Below are 20777 nucleotides of genomic sequence, written 5' to 3' on the forward strand. Positions count from 1 at the left end.
TCCCCAAATACATGTGTGCCAAGCTTGTAGTGTCACACCCAAGAAGACTCAAGCCTGTAATTGCTGCCAAAGGTGCTTCAACGAAGTACTGAATAAAGGGTCTGAATACTTATGTAAATGTGATATTTCTGGTTTTTATTTTTTATAAATGAGCAAAAACCCGTTTTTGCTGGGTCATTATTGGGTATTGTGTGTAGATTGATGAGGGAAAAAAACAAATCAATTTTAGAATAAGGTTGTAACAAAACAAAATGTGGAAAAAGTCAAGGGGTCTGAATACTTTCCGAATGCTCTGTATACAGAGACATGTGGTAGTGCATTTTTCTCTTTAAACCATCAGGGGAGTTCACCTAGTTTAAACCATCGGGAGAGTTCACCTAGTTTAAACCATCGGGAGAGTTCACCTAGTTTAAACCATCGGGAGAGTTCACCTAGTTTAAACCATCGGGAGAGTTCACCTAGTTTAAAACCATCGGGAGAGTTCACCTAGTTTAAACCATCGGGAGAGTTCACCTAGTTTAAACCAATCGGGAGAGTTCCCTAGTTTAAACCAATCGGGAGAGTTCACCTAGTTTAAACCAACGGGAGAGTTCACCTAGTTTAAACCATCGGGAGAGTTCACCTAGTTTAAACCATCGGGAGAGTTCACCTAGTTTAAACCATCGGGAGAGTTCACCTAGTTTAAACCATCGGGAGAGTTCACCTAGTTTAAACCATCGGGAGAGTTCACCTAGTTTAAACCATCGGGAGAGTTCACCTAGTTTAAACCAACGGGAGAGTTCACCTAGTTTAAACCATCGGGAGAGTTCACCTAGTTTAAACCATCGGGAGAGTTCACCTAGTTTAAAACCATCGGGAGAGTTCACCTAGTTTAAACCATCGGGAGAGTTCACCTAGTTTAAACCATCGGGAGAGTTCACCTAGTTTAAACCATCGGGAGAGTTCACCTAGTTTAAACCATCGGGAGAGTTCACCTAGTTTAAACCAACGGGAGAGTTCACCTAGTTTAAACCATCGGGAGAGTTCACCTAGTTTTAAACCATCGGGAGAGTTCACCTAGTTTAAACCAACGGGAGAGTTCACCTAGTTTAAACCATCGGGAGAGTTCACCTAGTTTAAACCATCGGGAGAGTTCACCTAGTTTAAACCATCGGGAGAGTTCACCTAGTTTAAACCATCGGGAGAGTTCACCTAGTTTAAACCATCGGGAGAGTTCACCTAGTTTAAACCATCGGGAGAGTTCACCTAGTTTAAACCATACGGGAGAGTTCACCTAGTTTAAACCATCGGGAGAGTTCACCTAGTTTAAACCATCGGGAGAGTTCACCTAGTTTAAACCAACGGGAGAGTTCACCTAGTTTAAACCATCGGGAGAGTTCACCTAGTTTAAACCATCGGGAGAGTTCACCTAGTTAAACCATCGGGAGAGTTCACCTAGTTTAAACCATCGGGAGAGTTCACCTAGTTTAAACCATCGGGAGAGTTCACCTAGTTTAAACCATCGGGAGAGTTCACCTAGTTTAAACCATCGGGAGAGTTCACCTAGTTTAAACCATCGGGAGAGTTCACCTAGTTTAAACCATCGGGAGAGTTCACCTAGTTTAAACCATCGGGAGAGTTCACCTAGTTTAAACCATCGGGAGAGTTCACCTAGTTTAAACCATCGGGAGAGTTCACCTAGTTTAAACCATCGGGAGAGTTCACCTAGTTTAAACCATCGGGAGAGTTCACCTAGTTTAAACCAATCGGGAGAGTTCACCTAGTTTAAACCATCGGGAGAGTTCACCTAGTTTAAACCATCGGGAGAGTTCACCTAGTTTAAACCAACGGGGAGAGTTCACCTAGTTTAAACCATCGGGAGAGTTCACCTAGTTTAAACCATCGGGAGAGTTCACCTAGTTTAAACCATCGGGAGAGTTCACCTAGTTTAAACCATCGGGAGAGTTCACCTAGTTTAAACCATCGGGAGAGTTCACCTAGTTTAAACCATCGGGAGAGTTTCACCTAGTTTAAACCATCGGGAGAGTTCACCTAGTTTAAACCATCGGGGAGAGTTCACCTAGTTTAAACCATCGGGAGAGTTCACCTAGTTTAACCATCGGGAGAGTTCACCTAGTTTAAACCATCGGGAGAGTTCACCTAGTTTAAACCATCGGGAGAGTTCACCTAGTTTAAACCATCGGGAGAGTTCACCTAGTTTAAACCATCGGGAGAGTTCACCTAGTTTAAACCAACGGGAGAGTTCACCTAGTTTAAACCATCGGGAGAGTTCACCTAGTTTAAACCATCGGGAGAGTACACCTAGTTTAAACCATCGGGAGAGTACACCTAGTTTAAACCATCGGGAGAGTTCACCTAGTTTAAACCATCGGGAGAGTACACATAGTTTAAACCATCGGGAGAGTACACATAGCGCACGCTTCCCTGCTTTGCCCATTTACTTTCAATATAGATGGTCCCACTTCACCATTTAATGTAATGGACTGTCATCCTCTATCCATCTCTCCCTCCTCTCTTTCCATCTCCATCTTTCTCTTTCTCCTGCTCTCTTTCTCGCTATCTGATTCCTTTTATCTGTCCATCTCTCTCTCTCTCTCTCTCTAGAGCAAGGCAGCAGGTGTGTGTGGGTGGGGGGGAGGGTTACATACCTTTGTCCCACTGGAACAATGCTGCCTCTGTCCTGGTTCCATTGTTGTGGGCTGTAACCATCACTTAGACAGGGCCCTGCACCTGCCCTTGGGACTGCGAGTCCAGTCACACACTCAGACATATTTACACCCTCTTGACCGTCTGTGTTTGCCCTTGCATGTGTGGAATGACAGTTTCACAGCCAGCTCAAACACCACTTTGCGTTGCACCACTTTTAAAATTGTGTTTAACAACGGTGAAAACAAACCGTTTGGAGAACACTGGCTGTGTGTGGGTGTGTTCCTTTCCACAGGCAAATCAAACCGGGTTGTTCCAGCCCTTCACTCCTTCCTGTAAAAACAATTAGCTGCTCCATTTACACACCGCCCTATCAGATAGACACTGATGTCATGTTAGATCACTTTATTGTCAAGCCCCTTCTCTCTCTCTGTCGAGCCCTCTCTCTTTGACCCTCACTCACTCGTTCTTTCTATCGCACACACTCACAGTTTTCCTCTTTCCCAGATGAATGATCTGTTAAGAACCTTGATATCAGTTCATGTGATCTCAGACCAGCTCAGGGATGGTTGTGTTCTGTTGTCTACCTGGCCCAGTGTCCGTCTATGAGCTGCTGGAAGTCTGATGCAGCTCTGTCCTGCTGTGCTTTCCCCATCACACCCACACTCACAGCCTGTCTCATAGTCACCAGGGATGATGAGCAACAGCCATCTCTGTCCAGTTTCTCCTATGTTTAAAGTGTTTGGGAAGTCAAATGGTTATATAACAGGGTCTCCGGTGTCAGAACTGTGCTTTGGATTACTGTGTGTACTAGAGTAATTCACTGTGACTACCTGTGAACATAACATGTATGAAATGTGAGTTCAGCTTTCCTGCTCTTTCGCTGCCAAGTGCCCACACAATATTTGCACAGTAATAGTTGTGTTTTCTGTTTGTAATATGGCCTGTCTGTTCTGGGCCATCTCTAGCCTTTTGCGGGCCCTAAGCAAGATTTGGTTGGGGGCCCCCCCAACTCGCGGGCAAAACATTTTAGTGACCCCCTCTTGACGGTTGAGAGAAGTAAATTTCCTGCAATTTTACATGTTGCCATGGGGCAGAGAGAACTGCAATTTTATAACATATATTTTATGCAATTCTACAGAGAGAAATTTGCAGTTTTTCAGCTAATTTCCTACCCATTTTGCCATGGGGTGGAGAGATTTTTACGGTTTTAAAGCAGATTTCCTGCAGTTCTACACATGTTGAAATGAATTATGCCATGTTAACATGATAGTCATTCTCACTCAGATTGGCTAACAAAATCATTGAGGGCCCCCTGGAGCTCAGGGCCCATGGGCACGTTGCCTGTGTGCCCGGTCAGGATACAACCATGATTACTACAAGTTTAAATAGCTAGCTAGACTAACTACCAATTAAAACATTGTTCGCTGACATGGATAGTTGAGTGACTGTCAGTGACTGACATAAAGAGAGAAAATGCTGATGCACAACCACATTTTCTGTCTGTTTTTATCTCTGTCTGTAGTTACTGGCCGTAGAGGAGAGGCTGAGCCCCCAGGTGTTGTCTGCTCTAGAGGAAGACTCTCAGCTGTCCAGACTACTGGCCTGTCGCTCTCTGTCCACCCTGCTCAAACTGATAGGACCCAGTCTCCACCCAGATGCCCTGAACAACATCTACCCTGGTACTATACTGGTGTCTCCCTCTGTGTATCCTGTCTTTGTTAGAGCAAACAGGTCTTTCTCTCCTCTCTTCCACACAGTATCCCTATCTCTCATTCACTCTCTCTCTTTCATTCTCTCTCCTTCTCTCTCTTTGTTCCTCTCTCATTCCCTCTGTCACTGACACACACACACACCTTTTTTCTACATATTTCTAGAATGCATCCATGATTGTTTATGATCCTATAGAAATAGATTTAGTCATTCTAATTTGTTCCTCTCCTGCTCCTGTTTGTGTCTCTCTGTGTGTCTCCTATCTTTGTGTGTCTCTGGGTTCTTTCATAAATGTACTGTGTGTGTGTGTGTGTGTGTGCGTGTCTTCAGAGGTGCTGAAGCGTCTGGATGACAGCAGTGAGGAGGTGAGGGACGTGGCCCTCAGGGCTCTGGGCCTATGGCTTGCCTCCCTGGGGAAAGACTACAACTCCCAGCTCTACAGTCAACACCTGGAGGTCATGTTCCAGCAGCTGCTGCTGCACCTGGATGACCCAGACAGCCGCGTGCAGGACACTGTGCTTGGTGAGACTCACAATCACATATTGGTCCAATCCTAAATCAACCCCTAGACCAGGAAGAGGGGTCATGACAACCCTTAGACCAGGAAGAGGGGTCATGACAACCCTTAGACCAGGAAGAGGGGTCATGACAACCCCTAGACCAGGAAGAGGGGTCATGACAACCCCTAGACCAGGAAGAGGGGTCATGACAACCCTTAGACCAGGAAGAGGGGTCATGACAACCCTTAGACCAGGAAGAGGCGTCATGACAACCCTTAGACCAGGAAGAGGGGCCATGACAACCCCTAGACCAGGAAGAGGGGCCATGACAACCCTTAGACCAGGAAGAGGGGCCATGACAACCCTTAGACCAGGAAGAGGGGCCATGACAACCCTTAGACCAGGAAGAGGGGCCATGACAACCCTTAGACCAGGAAGAGGGGCCATGACAACCCTTAGACCAGGAAGAGGGGCCATGACAACCCCTAGACCAGGAAGAGGGGCCATGATGGAAAAGATGGTATGGAGGAGAAACCGATGAGATTAGAAGACATGAGATGTTGATGAAGAGCACAGATACCATGATGGTGGTGGTGGTGATGATAGCTAGTGAACATGAAGTGAGTGAATATGGCTTGATGTTGATCAGGTGGGTAGCAGTAGTGCTCATGTTTCACAGGCTCTGTCTCAGTCAGTCAGAGTTTAAAGAGTTGATCCCTACGTCTAACAGCCCCATACACATAACCACATTGCTAGGATATCAGATCCCCCTTTTCCGTCGTATCAAAGGCTATCTATCCACCTTTTCCACTCCATTCATCTTTCACGCTGACCCGTGCGAAGCCCCCCACTCTACACACACACACCACCACTCCCCTCGTCCATCATGGGGCCGGGAGTGGATCCAGAGGCAGAGGAGTGTGTGTGATTGACGCTCCGTCATCACCCCTGAAAAGCTACACACAACTTCCCTTCTGGATGACAGTGAGAATATAAGCGAAGGTCCTGTTCATGAACATGATTTACATCCCAACCACTGAACATCCTGTGGTCAAGGTTACTGATATGATCCCCGACACACAGCCAGAACACAGGATATGAACTCTGATAACTGTTTCAAACTGAGTGGAATCCACAGTATGGTGGCTGTTGCTGCATCAGCTCTGTCCGGGGTTGTCACAAACTGTTCCCTACATAGTCAACTACTTGGCCCTGGTCAAAAGTAGTGCACTATAAAGGGAATAGGGTGCCATTTGGGATACAGACCATTGATGTTCTTTTCCATCCATATGAAGATGGGAGAATATGGTTGAATCATCAGCGTTCACCAGCCGTTTGTCACAGATAATCAAGGAGAACCCTCCATGAGAAGCAGAGTGAAACTCCAGCAGTGTTCTCAGCTAAGGCCCCAGATCCACACTACAGGAAACACACTCAGACCTTCTGCCAATAAATAACACACACACGTATGCACATTGCACACACACACACACACACACACACACACAAAGACAGATACTCATGCACACATGTACACACACACAAATTGCCATGAAACCACAGAACCGTCAAACCCTGTCGGAAAACACCAGGCATGAGAGGAGGAAGAGACAGGGAGGAAAGGGGTGAAAGAGGGATGAGGGAGAGATGAAAGAGAGGGGATAACATGGGATGGCTGTGTGGAAAGATGAGGGAGAGGGGTCTCCATGTGGTTGTGATTAAGGGGTTGTTCTCCTGGGTAGAGGGGGGGCTGGAGGCTCGCATTAGCCCACTAAGGGCTGCCTATCCTGGGTGTGATGGTACAGGGAGTGGGTGTAGAGGGTTGGGGTTGATAACAGGTTTTGGGGTCAATTCCATGTCAGTTCAAGGGGTGAGTTCAAATTCCAATTTCAGTGTCCCTCAGAAAATGCTTCCTGAATTGACTGAGTTGAAATGGAATTGACCCCAACCCTGGTCAATTGATACAGCCAGTAGGAAGGGAGGATAGCTGTGTGTCTGTGTGTGTGATATTCATGCACACATGCGCTGCTCTGCTGTAAACGTGTGTGTGTGTGTGTGTGTGTGTGAGCTCACCCAGTGCTGACTGATAGCTGTGTCGTACCCATAACCACAATCCACCCCACAAATCTGGAGACATTCTTTGTCTCATGTCTGTGTTTGAAGCTTTTTTCCTCCTCCTTCATCTCTCTCTCTTCTTTTCTTTACCGCTTCTATTATTTTATTCTTGATCCCATTCTTATATGGTTCTTGAATTTCAAAGTCACATCTCCCAAGAGCTTGATGTCTGCTGCTCCTCTGACAGTATGATGGACAGTACTGCCACTCCTCCCTCTATCCCCCTCTCTCATCCCTCTTTCCCTCTTCCCATAATTCCTTCCTCCCATAATCCCACAGCCCTGGCAGCGCGGCTGCTGCTCCCTGCTCCACACACACACACACCCCATGGTTGGCACACACATTCAGGGGAATCACCGGATCTCCTCTCATCACAAGTCATCATTGTTCTCCTTTGTTCAAAAGAGCTCAGAGAAAGAAAAAAAACTATTTATACACACTAGTCGCAAAAATCCCCCTTGGTCACCACTTGAGGAACAAAGGATTCCGATGGGTATGGAATGATGACTTGACGTGAACTAACTCATCCCAACTGACAGGAGTATCAACACTGTACAGCTTCAGTTACGCCATGTGGTTTCCTCAACACTTACTGTTGGCACTACTTCAAGTAATTCCATAGCATCTTTATTATCATTAAACACCAGTGGTATCTGTCCTGTTGGAGTGGCTGTCACTGTGGTGCAACACCGCCATCTGGTGGTGAAAGTGAAGTGCTTTTTTGGTATGGACTATTCACTTTTTTTTCACCTTTATTTAACCAGGTAGGTCAGTTAAGAACAAGTTCTCATTTACAACTGTGACCTGGCCAAGATAAAGCAAAGCAGTGCGACAAAAACAACAACACAGAGTTACACATAAACAAATGTACAGTCAATAACACAATAGAAAAATCTATGTACAGTGTGTGCAAATGTAAAAGAGTAGGGAGGCAATAAATAGGCCATAGAGGCGAAATAATTACAATTTGGCATTAACACTGGAGTGATAGATGTGCAGATGATGATGTGCAAGTAGAGATACTGGGGTGCAAAAGAGCAAGTAACAAAATGGGGATGAGGTAGTTGGGTGGGATATTTACAGATTACAGGCTGTGTACAGGTACAGTGATCGGTAAACTGCTCTGACAGCTGATGCTTAAAGTTAGTGAGGGAGATATAAGATTCCAGCTTCAGTGATTTTTGCAATTCGTTCCAGTCATTAGCAGCACAGAACCGGGATGGAAAGGCGGCCGAAGGAAGTGTTTGCTTTGGGGATGACCAGTGAGTTATACCTGCTGGAGCGCGTGCTACGGGTGGGTGTTTCTATGGTGACCAGTGAGCTGAGATAAGGCGGGGCTTTACCTAGCAAAGACTTATAGATGACCTGGAGCCAGTGGGTTTGGCAACAAATATGTAGCGAGGGCCAGCCGACTAGAGCATACAGGTTGCAGTGGTGGGTAGTATATGGGGTTTTGGTGACAAAACGGATGGCACTGTGATAGACTGCATCCAGTTTGCTGAGTAGAGTGTTGGAGGCTATTTTGTAAATTTACATTTACATTTAAGTCATTTAGCAGACGCTCTTATCCAGAGCGACTTACAAATTGGTGCATTCACCTTATGATATCCAGTGGAAAAACCACTTTACAATAGTACATCTATATATTTTAAGGGGGGGGTTAGAAGGATTACTTTATACTATCCTAGGTATTCCTTAAAGAGGTGGGGTTTCAGGTGTCTCCGGAAGGTGGTGATTGACTCCGCTGTCCTGGCGTCGTGAGGGAGCTTGTTCCACCATTGGGGTGCCAGAGCAGCGAACAGTTTTGACTGGGCTGAGCGGGAACTGTGCTTCCTCAGAGGTAGGGAGGCGAGCAGGCCAGAGGTGGATGAACGCAGTGCCCTTGTTTGGGTGTAGGGCCTGATCAGAGCCTGAAGGTACGGAGGTGCCGTTCCCCTCACAGCTCCGTAGGCAAGCACCATGGTCTTGTAGCGGATGCGAGCTTCAACTGGAAGCCAGTGGAGAGAGCGGAGGAGCGGGGTCACATGAGAGAACTTGGGAAGGTTGAACACCAGACGGGCTGCAGCGTTCTGGATGAGTTGTAGGGGTTTAATGGCACAGGCAGGGAACCCAGCCAACAGCGAGTTGCAGTAATCCAGACGGGAGATGACAAGTGCCTGGATTAGGACCTGCGCCGCTTCCTGTGTGAGGCAGGGTCGTACTCTGCGAATGTTGTAGAGCATGAACCTACAGGATCGGGTCACCGCCTTGATGTTAGTGGAGAACGACAGGGTGTTGTCCAGGGTCACGCCAAGGCTCTTGGCACTCCGGGAGGAGGACACAATGGAGTTGTCAACCGTGATGGCGAGATCATGGAACGGGCAGTCCTTCCCCGGGAGGAAAAGCAGCTCCGTCTTGCCGAGGTTCAGCTTGAGGTGGTGATCCGTCATCCACACTGATATGTCTGCCAGACATGCAGAGATGCGATTCGCCACCTGGTTATCAGAAGGGGGAAAGGAGAAGATTAATTGTGTGTCGTCTGCATAGCAATGATAGGAGAGACCATGTGAGGATATGACAGAGCCAAGTGACTTGGTGTATAGCGAGAATAGGAGAGGGCCTAGAACAGAGCCCTGGGGGACGCCAGTGGTGAGAGCACGTGGTGCGGAGACAGATTTTCACCACGCCACCTGGTAGGAGCGACCTGTCAGGTAGGATGCATTCCAAGCGTGAGCCGCGCCGGAGATGCCCAACTCGGAGAGGGTGGAGAGGAGGATCTGATGATTCACAGTATCAAAGGCAGCAGATAGGTCTAGAAGGATGAGAGCAGAGGAGAGAGAATTAGCTTTAGCAGTGCGGAGAGCCTCCGTGACACAGAGAAGAGCAGTCTCAGTTGAATGACCAGTCTTGAAACCTGACTGATTTGGATCAAGAAGGTCATTCTGAGAGAGATAGCAGGAGAGCTGGCCAAGGACGGCACGTTCAAGAGTTTTGGAGAGAAAAGAAAGAAGGGATACTGGTCTGTAGTTGTTGACATCGGAGGGATCGAGTGTAGGTTTTTTGAGAAGGGGTGCAACTCTCGCTCTCTTGAAGACGAAAGGGACGTAGCCAGCGGTCAAGGATGAGTTGATGAGCGAGGTGAGGTAAGGGAGAAGGTCTCTGGAAATGGTCTGGAGAAGAGAGGAGGGGATAGGGTCAAGCGGGCAGGTTGTTGGGCGGCCGGCCGTCACAAGACACGAGATTTCATCTGGAGAGAGAGGGGAGAAAGAGGTCAAAGCACAGGGTAGGGCAGTGTGAGCAGGACCAGCGGTGTCGTTTGACTTAGCAAACGAGGATCGGATGTCGTCGACCTTCTTTTCAAAATGGTTGACGAAGTCATCCGCAGAGAGGGAGGAGGGGGGGGGAGGGGGAGGAGGATTCAGGAGGGAGGAGAAGGTGGCAAAGAGCTTCCTAGGGTTAGAGGCAGATGCTTGGAATTTAGAGTGGTAGAAAGTGGCTTTAGCAGCAGAGACAGAAGAGGAAAATGTAGAGAGGAGGGAGTGAAAGGATGCCAGGTCCGCAGGGAGGCGAGTTTTCCTCCATTTCCGCTCGGCTGCCCGGAGCCCTGTTCTGTGAGCTCGCAATGAGTCGTCGAGCCACGGAGCAGGAGGGGAGGACCGAGCCGGCCTGGAGGATAGGGGACATAGAGAGTCAAAGGATGCAGAAAGGGAGGAGAGGAGGGTTGAGGAGGCAGAATCAGGAGATAGGTTGGAGAAGGTTTGAGCAGAGGGAAGAGATGATAGGATGGAAGAGGAGAGAGTAGCGGGAGAGAGAGAGCGAAGGTTGGGACGGCGCAATACCATCCGAGTAGGGGCAGAGTGAGTAGTGTTGGAGGAGAGCGAGAGGGAAAAGGATACAAGGTAGTGGTCGGAGACTTGGAGGGGAGTTGCAATGAGATTAGTGGAAGAACAGCATCTAGTAAAGATGAGGTCAAGCGTATTGCCTGCCTTGTGAGTAGGGGGGGAAGGTGAGAGGGTGAGGTCAAAAGAGGAGAGGAGTGGAAAGAAGGAGGCAGAGAGGAATGAGTCAAAGGTAGACGTGGGGAGGTTAAAGTCACCCAGAACTGTGAGAGGTGAGCCATCCTCAGGAAAGGAACTTATCAAGGCGTCAAGCTCATTGATGAACTCTCCAAGGGAACCTGGAGGGCGATAAATGATAAGGATGTTAAGCTTGAAAGGGCTGGTAACTGTGACAGCATGGAATTCAAAGGAGGCGATAGACAGATGGGTCAGGGGAGAAAGAGAGAATGTCCACTTGGGAGAGATGAGGATCCCAGTGCCACCACCCTGCTGACCAGAAGCTCTCGGGGTGTGCGAGAACACGTGGGCAGACGAGGAGAGAGCAGTAGGAGTAGCGGTGTTATCTGTGGTAATCCATGTTTCCGTCAGCGCCAAGAAGTCGAGGGACTGGAGGGTAGCATAGGCTGAGATGAACTCTGCCTTGTTGGCCGCAGACCGGCAGTTCCAGAGGCTGCCGGAGACCTGGAACTCCACGTGGGTCGTGCGCACTGGGACCACCAGGTTAGAGTGGCAGCGGCCACGCGGTGTGAAGCGTTTGTATGGCCTGTGCAGAGGGGAGAGAACAGGGATATACAGACACATAGTTGACAGGCTACAGAAGAGGCTACGCTAATGCAAAGGAGATTGGAATGACAAGTGGACTACACGTCTCGAATGTTCAGAAAGTTAAGCTTACGTTGCAAAAATCTTATTGACTAAAATGATTAAAATGATACAGTACTGCTGGCTGGTGAAGTAGGTTAGCTAGCAGTGGCTGCGTTGTTGACTTTGTTTGAAAGTGTAGCTGGCTAGGTAACCTCGATAGTTTCAGTACTACACCTTATCATGATACAAAGGCAACTATGTAGCTAGCAAACATAACACTAATCAAGACGTTCCTTTGTAATGTATTTAGTTTCTACAATGCTGCTCGTCGGTAATAGTTGGCTAGGTTTGGAAATGGCGTCGCGGGGGACGAAAATAGCTGGCCAGCTAACCTCGATAATTACTCTAAACTACACAATTATCAAACTATGACAAACTATGACAAAGACAACTTATTGACTAAAATGACTAAAATGATACAGTACTGCTGGCTGGTAAAGTATGCTAGCTAGCAGTGGCTGCGTTGTTGACTTTGTTTGAAAGTGTAGCTGGCTAGGTAACCTCGATAGTTTCAGTGCTACCTTATCATGATACAAAGGCAGCTATGTAGCTAGCTAACACTAGCTAACCTGGCTAGCTAACCTCGATAATTACTCTAAACTACACAATTATCTTAGATACAAAGACAGCAAAGACAACTATGTAGCTAGCTAACACCACACTAATCAAATCGTTCCATTGTAATGTATTAGTTTCTACAGTGCTGCTATTCGGTAGAAGTTGGCTAGTTAGCTAGCAGTTGTTGACTAAGTAGGAGAACGGTGGTGCGGCGCGGCGGACGGAAATAGCTGGCTAGCTAACCTCGATAATTACTCTAAACTACACAATGAAATCACCAAAGTCGAGTATCGGTAGGATAGTCAGTTTTACGAGGGTATGTTTGGCAGCATGAGTGAAGGAGGCCTTGTTGCGAAATAGAAAGCTGATTCTAGATTTAATTTTGGATTGGAGATGCTTAATGTGAGTCTGGAAGGAGAGTTTACAGTCTAACCATACACCCAGGTATTTGTAGTTGTCCACATATTCTAAGTCAGAACCGTCCAGAGTAGTGATGCTAGTCGGGCGGGAGAATACGGGCAGTAATCGGTTGAAGAGCATGCACTTAGATTTACTAGCATTTAAAAGCAGTTGGAGGCCACGGAAGGAGTGTTGTATGGCGTTGAAGCTCGTTTGGAGATTAGTTAACTGTCCAAAGAAGGGCCAGATGTATACAGAATGGTGTCGTCTGCGTAGAGGTGGATCAGAGAATCACCAGCAGCAAGAGTGACATCATTGATGTAGACAGAGAAAAGAGTCGGCCCGAGAAATGAACCCTGTGAACCCTGAGGTCCGGACAACTGGCCCTCCGATTTGACACACTGAACTCTATCAGAGAAGTAGTTGGTGAACCAGGCGAGGCAGTCATTTGAGAAACCAAGGTTGTTGAGTCTGCCGATAAGAATACGGTGACTGACAGAGTCGAAAGCCTTGGCCAGGACGGTGAAGACAGCTGCACAGTAATGTCTCTTATCGATGGCGGTTATGATATCGTTTAGGACCTTGAGCGTGGCTGAGATTGCACAGATTGCATAGTGGAGAAGGTACGGTGGGATTCGAAATGGTCGGTGATCTGTTTGTTAACTTGACTTTCGAAGATTTTAGAAAGGCAGGGCAGGATGGATATAGGCCTATAACAGTTTGGGTCTAGAGTGTCTCACCGTTTTGAAGAGGGGGATGACCGCGGCAGCTTTCCAATCTTTTGGGATCTCAGACGATACGAAAGAGAGGTTGAATAGGCTAGAAATAGGGTTTGCAACAATTTCGGCTGATAATTTTAGAAAGAGAGGGTCCAGATTGTCTAGCCCGGCTGATTTGTAGGGATCCAGATTTTGCAGCTCTTTCAGAACATCAGCTGTCTGATTTGGGTGAAGGAGAAGCGGGGGAGGCTTGGGCAAGTTGCTGCAGGGGGTGCTGAGATGTTGGCCGGGGTAGGGGTAGCCAGGTGGAAAGCATGGCCAGCCGTAGAAAAATAGTGTATTGAAACTATCGATTATCGTAAATGTATCGATGGTGACAGTGTTTCCTATCCTCAGTGCAGTGGGCAGATGGGTGGAGGTGCTCTAATTCTCCATGGACTTTACAGTCTCCCAAAACATTTTGGAATTAGTGCTACAGAATGCAACTTTCTGTTTGAAAAAGCTAGCCTTGGCTTTCCTGACTGACTGAGTATATTGGTTCCTGACTTCCCTGAAACGTTGCATATCGCGGGGACTATTCGATGCTAATGCAGAACGCCACAGGATGTTTTTGTGCTGGTCAAGGGCAGTATCTGTTCATAGTTTTACATTTTCTGAATGGGGCATGCTTATTTAAGATGGTGAGGAAGGCACTTTTGAAGAGCAACCTGGCATCCTCTACTGACAGGATGAGGTCAATATCCTTCCAGGATACCCGGGCCAGGTTGATTAGAAAGGCTTTAGAGAGCGTTTGACAGTGATGAGGGGTGGTCGTTTGACCGCGGACCCATTACGCACACAGGCAATGAGGCAGTGATCGCTGAGATCCTGGTTGAAGACAGCAGAGGTGTATTTAGAGGGCAAGTTGGTCAGAGGCTTCTAATGTTAACATGCATGAAACCAAGACTTTTGCGGTTACAAAAGATTTGGCATGGCTCCTCAGATCCTCACAAAGTTCTACAGCTGCAACATCTAGAGCATCCTGACGGGTTGCATCACTGCCTGGTATGGCAACTGCTCGGCCTCCGACCGCAAGGCACTACAGAGGGTATAGTGCGTACGGCCCAGTACATCACTGGGGCCAAGCTTCCTGCCATCCAGGACCTCGAAACCAGGCGGTGTCAGAGGAAGGCCCTAAAAATGGTCAAAGACTCCAGCCACCCTAGTCATAGACTGTTCTCTCTGCACAGCAAGTGGTACCGGAGCGCCAAGTCTAGGTCCAAGAGACTTCTACTCCCAAGCCCCCCCCCCCCAAACACTGTCGAGCTCAGAAAGAGAGAGGACCTGCACACTGTCTGCTATCACATCAGTAGTGTATTCCATTGAGAGAAGCCAGGCTGAGCTCATTGCAGTGGTTGAAGAGAAGCAGAAAGCAACTGAGAGATGGGCTGAAGGGCTCATTAAAGAGCTAGAGCAGGAAAACACTGAGCTAAAACACCCTGAGGACCACCAGCTTCCCATCCCTCTGCACCATTCCACACACCAGGGACTGGTCTGAGACCAGTGTTTATAGTGACCTGTGTGGGGATCATGATGAGAGCTCTTTTTAAGCTATCGGAGATTTCACGAAAACTTTTCTGAACTTGAGAACTTCAAAATGGAGATTAATGAATTGAAGTTTATGTTGAAGAGAATTCAGCGGTGGTCAGTAGATGTGACTGGATTCTGATACTGCATGACAATACCTTATCCTGTCTGAGGAGTGAAACATGGAGACAAAAGAATCTCCCGGACAATCCCAAAAGGTTAACTAACCATGGGTCTGTGTTGGGACACCAGAGCTTCTCTGGGAAATTCTACTATGAGGTGCAGGTGAAAGGGAAGACTACCTGGTGGATGGGAGTGGCCAGGCAGTCCATCAATAGGAAAAATCTGTTGTTACTGAACTGGATAATGGATTTGGGGCTTTGGGACTGCATGACATTGAGTACCAGGTCTCTACATCACCTTCGATCTGCATCCACCTGAGAGAGAAGCCCAAGAAGGTGGGGGTGTTTGTTGATTATGAGGAGGGCGAGGTCTCATTTTGCAATGTGGAGAACGGGTCTTATCTTCTGTTTCACTGGATATGACTTCACTGAAAAAACTCTGCATTTTTCAACCCCGGTGGTAATATTGATTTTGATTAGAGGTCGACCAATTAATCGGAATGGCCGATTTAATTAGGGCCAATTTCAAGTTTTCATAACAATCGGAAATCGGTATTTTTGGACGCCGATTTGGCCGATTTTTAATATATATATTTTTTTAGACCTTTATTTAACTAGGCAAGTCAGTTAAGAACACATTCTCATTTTCAATGACGGCCTAGGAACGGTGGGTTAACTGCCTTGTTCAGGGGCAGAACGACAGATTTTTACCTTGTCAGCTCAGGGATTCAATCTTGCAACCTTACGGTTAACTAGTCCAACGCTCTAACACCTGCTTTACATTGCACTCCACGAGGTTACGCGAATGCAGTAAGAAGCTAAGGTAAGTTGCTAGCTAGCATTAAACTTACCTTATAAAAAACAATCAATCAATCATAATCACTAGTTAACTACACATGGTTGATGATATTACTAGTTTATCTAGCCTGTCCTGCGTTGCATATAATCACTTAGGTACACGTTGCTCCAACCATAAACATCAATGCCTTTCTTATAATCAATACACAAGTATATATTTTTAAACCTGCATATTTAGTTAATATTGCCTGCTAACATGAATTTCTTTTAACTAGGGAAAATGTGTCACTTCTCTTGCAAACAGAGTCAGGGTATATGCAGCAGTTTGGGCCGCCTGGCTCGTTGCGAACTGTGAAGACTATTTCTTCATAACAAAGACAGCCGACTTCGCCAAACGGGGATGATTTAACAAAAGTGCGTTTGCGAAAAAAGCACAATCGTTGCACGACTGTACCTAACCATAAACATCAATGCCTTTCTTAAAATCAATACACAGAAGTATCTATTTTTAAACCTGCATATTTAGCTAAAAGAAATCCAGGTTAGCAGGCAATATTAACCAGGTGAAATTGTCATTTTGTGTTCATTGGACGCAGTCAGGGTATATGCAACAGTTTGGGTAATTTGTCAGAATTTTACGTAATTATGACATAACACTGAAGGTTGTGCAATGTAACAGGAATAACGTTTGGTTTTCGAGATGATAGTTTCCGGATTCGACCATATTAATGACCTAAGGCTCGTGTTTCTGTGTGTTATTATGTTATAATTAAGTCTGATTTGATAGAGCAGTCTGACTGAGCGGTGGTAGGCAGCAGCAGGCTCGTAAGCATTCATTCAAAATAGCACTTTCGTGCGTTTTGCCAGCAGCCCTTCGCAATGCATTGCGCTGTTTATGACTTCAAGCCTATCAACTCCCAAGATTAGGCTGGTGTAACCGATGTGAAATGGCCAGCTAGTTAGCGGGTGCGCGCTAATAGCATTTCAAACGTCACTCGCACTGAGACTTGGAGTAGTTGTTCCCCTTCCTCTACATGGGTAACGCTGCTTCGAGGGTGGCTGTTGTCGATGTGTTCCTGGTTCGAGCCCAGGTAGGAGCGAGGAGAGGGACGGAAGCTATACTGTTACACTGGCAATACTAAAGTGCCTATAAGACCATCCAATAGTCAAAGGTATATGAAATACAAATCGTATAGAGAGAAATAGTCCTATAATTCCTATAATAACTACAACCTAAAACTTCTTACCTGGGAATATTGAAGACTCATGTTAAAAGGAACCACTAGCTTTCATATGTTCCCATGTTCTGAGCAAGGAACTTAAACGTTAGCTTTTTTACATGGCACATATTGCACTTTTACTTTCTTTTCCAACACTTTGTTTTTGCATTATTTAAATCAAATTGAACATGTTTCATTATTTATTTGAGGCTAAATTGATTTTATTGATGTATTATATTAAGTTAAAATAAGTGTTCATTCAGTATTGTTGTAATTGTCATTATTACAAATAAATAAAAAAATTGTAGATTAATCGGTATCGGCTTTTTTTGGTTCCCCAATAATCGGCATCGGCGTTGAAAAATCATAATCGGTCGACCTCTAATTTTGATAACTCTGCTCCATTGGACATCTCCCTTGTCAATCACTCAGACTGAGAACGGTATTGTGTACAAAAGTAACAAGTACAGAAATGTTGCCAAAAATTACTATTAAAATCAATGTATCGTTGCAAATATTCTCTGGTGGTTGCTTCACTGTCAGTCCTCATATATACAATTGCATTGAATCAAATTATTAATTTCCAATGAATGATTACAGCTAGTGACAATAATCCACCCCAATATCTTTACTTTGTTATTGTGTTGAATTAATGTGTGGAGTTCCTCTAGGTAGTCTACTTTGTGTGTGTGTGTGTGAGAGTCTACTGTCACTTATTTGTGTGTGTCCATTTCCACTTAACCCCTGACTGTGTCATGTCTGTCTGTGTGTCCAGAGGTCCTGAAGACCGGCAGTGGCGTCCACCCAGCCCTCCTTAAGCAGGAAGTGGAAGCCGTGAGGGACAAACAGCGCACCCCTGTCTACTGTGACCAACTGCTCCAGCACATCCACTTTCAACGCAAGGATACGGTGTAGAGATGCATACTATTGGAAAGATCTACTGATGTGACAATACTGGTCAAATTAAGGTCCTATATCTGTATATAATCTAGATATCATATAGATTATATTTCTATGGCATACCAAGAAAAATAAACCTTGATCTGTACCTCTCACAAATGGTCATGTCCAGCATGGACTCTCTCACACACACACATACAGTATATACACACACACAGCTGTCACTAAGAGAGTGATGCAATGATATTGGCATCCCGAGATACGACTTGACACATTGTATCTATGTATCGAACAGCACTAAGGCAGGTATCTATTTGTTGTACCCTGTACAACAAGAATATTGTCCAACTGCTTAGGTTCTCTTAAAGCTCAAAACTGTTACCCTTTCCTTTTTCAAATCTTCCACAGAACACATGGTTGTACTCTGTGATTTTGTTTGTTCATTAACATGCTTTTTAATTGGTTCCTCAAAAAGTGTGTGTGTTTATTGAACTCTTATCAGAAAATATTTTATATGTTGATTGTTGATATTTCATTCTGTTGTGCCTTGATTTCTAGACTGAATTGACTGTTTATCTTTGATAAATATAATACATTTTCACTAAGTGCACTGTGGTTTGCTTTCTTTTGTAATGTGTGGTCACACTAGTGTTCCAAATGGCATACAGGGGAAGGGGCATTCAAGTTGTCATGCCGGGTTCTAAAAATATTTTATTTGTGACATATACTCAGAGGCCAGTTTATTAGGTACACCCATCTAGTACCGGGTCGGACACCCCTTTGCTTACAGAACAGCAGGAATTCTTTGGGGAATGGAATCATTGCTCAATTGGTATCAAGGGACCTAACATGTGCCAGGAAAACATTCCCCACACCATTACACCACCCACACCCTTACACCACCACCACCACCAGACTGTACCGTTGACACCAGGCAGGATGGGGCCATGGACTCATGCTGCTTACGCCAAATCCTGACTCTGCCATCAGCATGATAAAACAGGAACCAGGGTTTGTCTGCCAGGCAATGTTTTTCACCTCCTCAGTTGTCCAGTGTTGATCACGTGCCCACTGGAGCCACTTCTTCATGTTTTTAGCTGTTAGGAGTAGAACCCAGTGGTGTTGTCTGCTGCAGTAGCCCATCTGTGACAAGGACCAACGAGTTGTGCATTCTGAGATGCCGTTCTGCACACCACTGTTGTACTGCGCCGTTATTTGCCTGTTTGTGGCCCGCCTGTTAGCTTGCGCGATTCTTGACATTCTCCTTCGAACTCTCAACAACAAGCTGTTTTTTCCTTCAGGACTGCCGCTGACTAGATGTATTTTAGTTTTTTCGCACCATTCTCTGGTAAACCCGAGACTGTCATGCGTGAAAATCCCAGGAGGCCGGACGTTTCTGAGATGCTGGAACCGGCGTGCCTGGCACCGACGATCATACCACGCTCAAAGTCACTTGTTTGGCCCATTCTAAAGTTCAATCAAACAGTAACTGAATGACTCAATGCCTGTCTGCCTGCTTTATATACAGTGGCAATTATAGCATGTAAATCTTGGTGGGGCAAAACAAAAAAAGTGCGATGCATGCCAGCAAAGCCACTACACATACAACACTAAACAATAAATGAATTGCACTATAATGGTGACAAATGGTGCCCACAAACTGTTAGGGCCTACATAAAGCTGTCCCAACACCAGACCCAACACCTTACCACTGCTACACCTGGCTTTCAGCGGAACCTTGTCTGGCAGCGAAACAGTTATTTCAGCCTCATTTAATGCCTTGAATTTGCTTTTTTTAAATACATAGCTGATATGGCTGACTTGCTTAAACAAATGGGGTTTCTAATGACAATTGAGATGTACAAACTATGGCATAAGGGGACGACAAGCAGATAAGAGGCAATCCATAATTTCGATTAAGACATTAATGAGCGAGCGATGACGGATGTAGTCAATATAACTATTTGTTCATCACTTTTGAAATGTACAGCGACAGAATTCAGAACATTTGCCGTTCTTACAGTGTTCTCCCTGTACAACAAGTCAAAACCATAGGATAAATAAAGGGTGCATATAAACAGACAATGAAAGCTCTTACAATATTCAATGATTACATTTTTCTAAAACAGGTTATAGGCTACATGTGCATCACCGAGTTAGAAATGTAGGTGAAAATAAGAGGTGAAAATAGACCAAATTATTAGGGTGAGGCACATTGAACGGCGTTTGGTTATTTGCATGTAAACAAAAATACACCATATAACACTATTTGACGTGTTAAATTAGCTTTTAATTTGACACGTCAAATAACACAATTCTATTATAGAATGTTGTGTGTGCTGAATTTGCACGTGCGGCCACAAACGATGTGTTTACAATACCGCTTTGGTGAAAATAGACCAAATTATTAGGGTGAGGCACATGGGCTACTAACAGCTTACTACACAACATACACTTATGTATACTGTACTGTATCTATGAAAGTAATAATATTTCCCTTGCATATTACATCATTAATGCAGCAACATACGAGACATTTTTGGACTCACCTTGTGAAGGTGGCGCAGCGGCCCTTTGTGGGCACATTTTGTCATCAAAGTCTGGCATTCTCTGGATTTATGGTGGGAACTCGGGAAAAAAAACCACACAGCCACTCCATTGAATAGCTGGCTAACGTTAGTGGTTTCTTTGCAGTGCTTGCAGTTAGCCACTGATTCCTTCCAAACGAGTCATTGTTGAATTTGCGATTTCCAACTTGTTGTGTAATCTTTATGTCCGATGAGCACCGATACGTTTTATCTATAATTTCCCTTCATATGACAAGGATTAAAAAGGATTT

General features: G+C 45.6%; 1 protein-coding gene across 1 annotated transcript in view; it reads left to right on the forward strand.

Moving 5' to 3' along the window:
• The window catches only part of LOC115206415 (dynein assembly factor 5, axonemal), an 88844-nt gene extending 70301 nt beyond the window's left edge, over window positions 1-18543 (forward strand). The window contains exons 11-13 of the mRNA XM_029773372.1: window positions 4172-4328; window positions 4690-4881; window positions 17814-18543. Of these exons, the coding sequence (XP_029629232.1) occupies window positions 4172-4328; window positions 4690-4881; window positions 17814-17953 (489 nt within the window). The 3' untranslated portion in view covers window positions 17954-18543. The remainder of the gene's footprint in view (window positions 1-4171; window positions 4329-4689; window positions 4882-17813) is intronic.
• The last annotated feature ends 2234 nt before the right edge of the window (window positions 18544-20777 follow it).

Source organism: Salmo trutta, chromosome 1 (genome assembly GCF_901001165.1).
Source record: "Salmo trutta chromosome 1, fSalTru1.1, whole genome shotgun sequence".
Lineage (NCBI taxonomy): Eukaryota > Metazoa > Chordata > Actinopteri > Salmoniformes > Salmonidae > Salmo > Salmo trutta.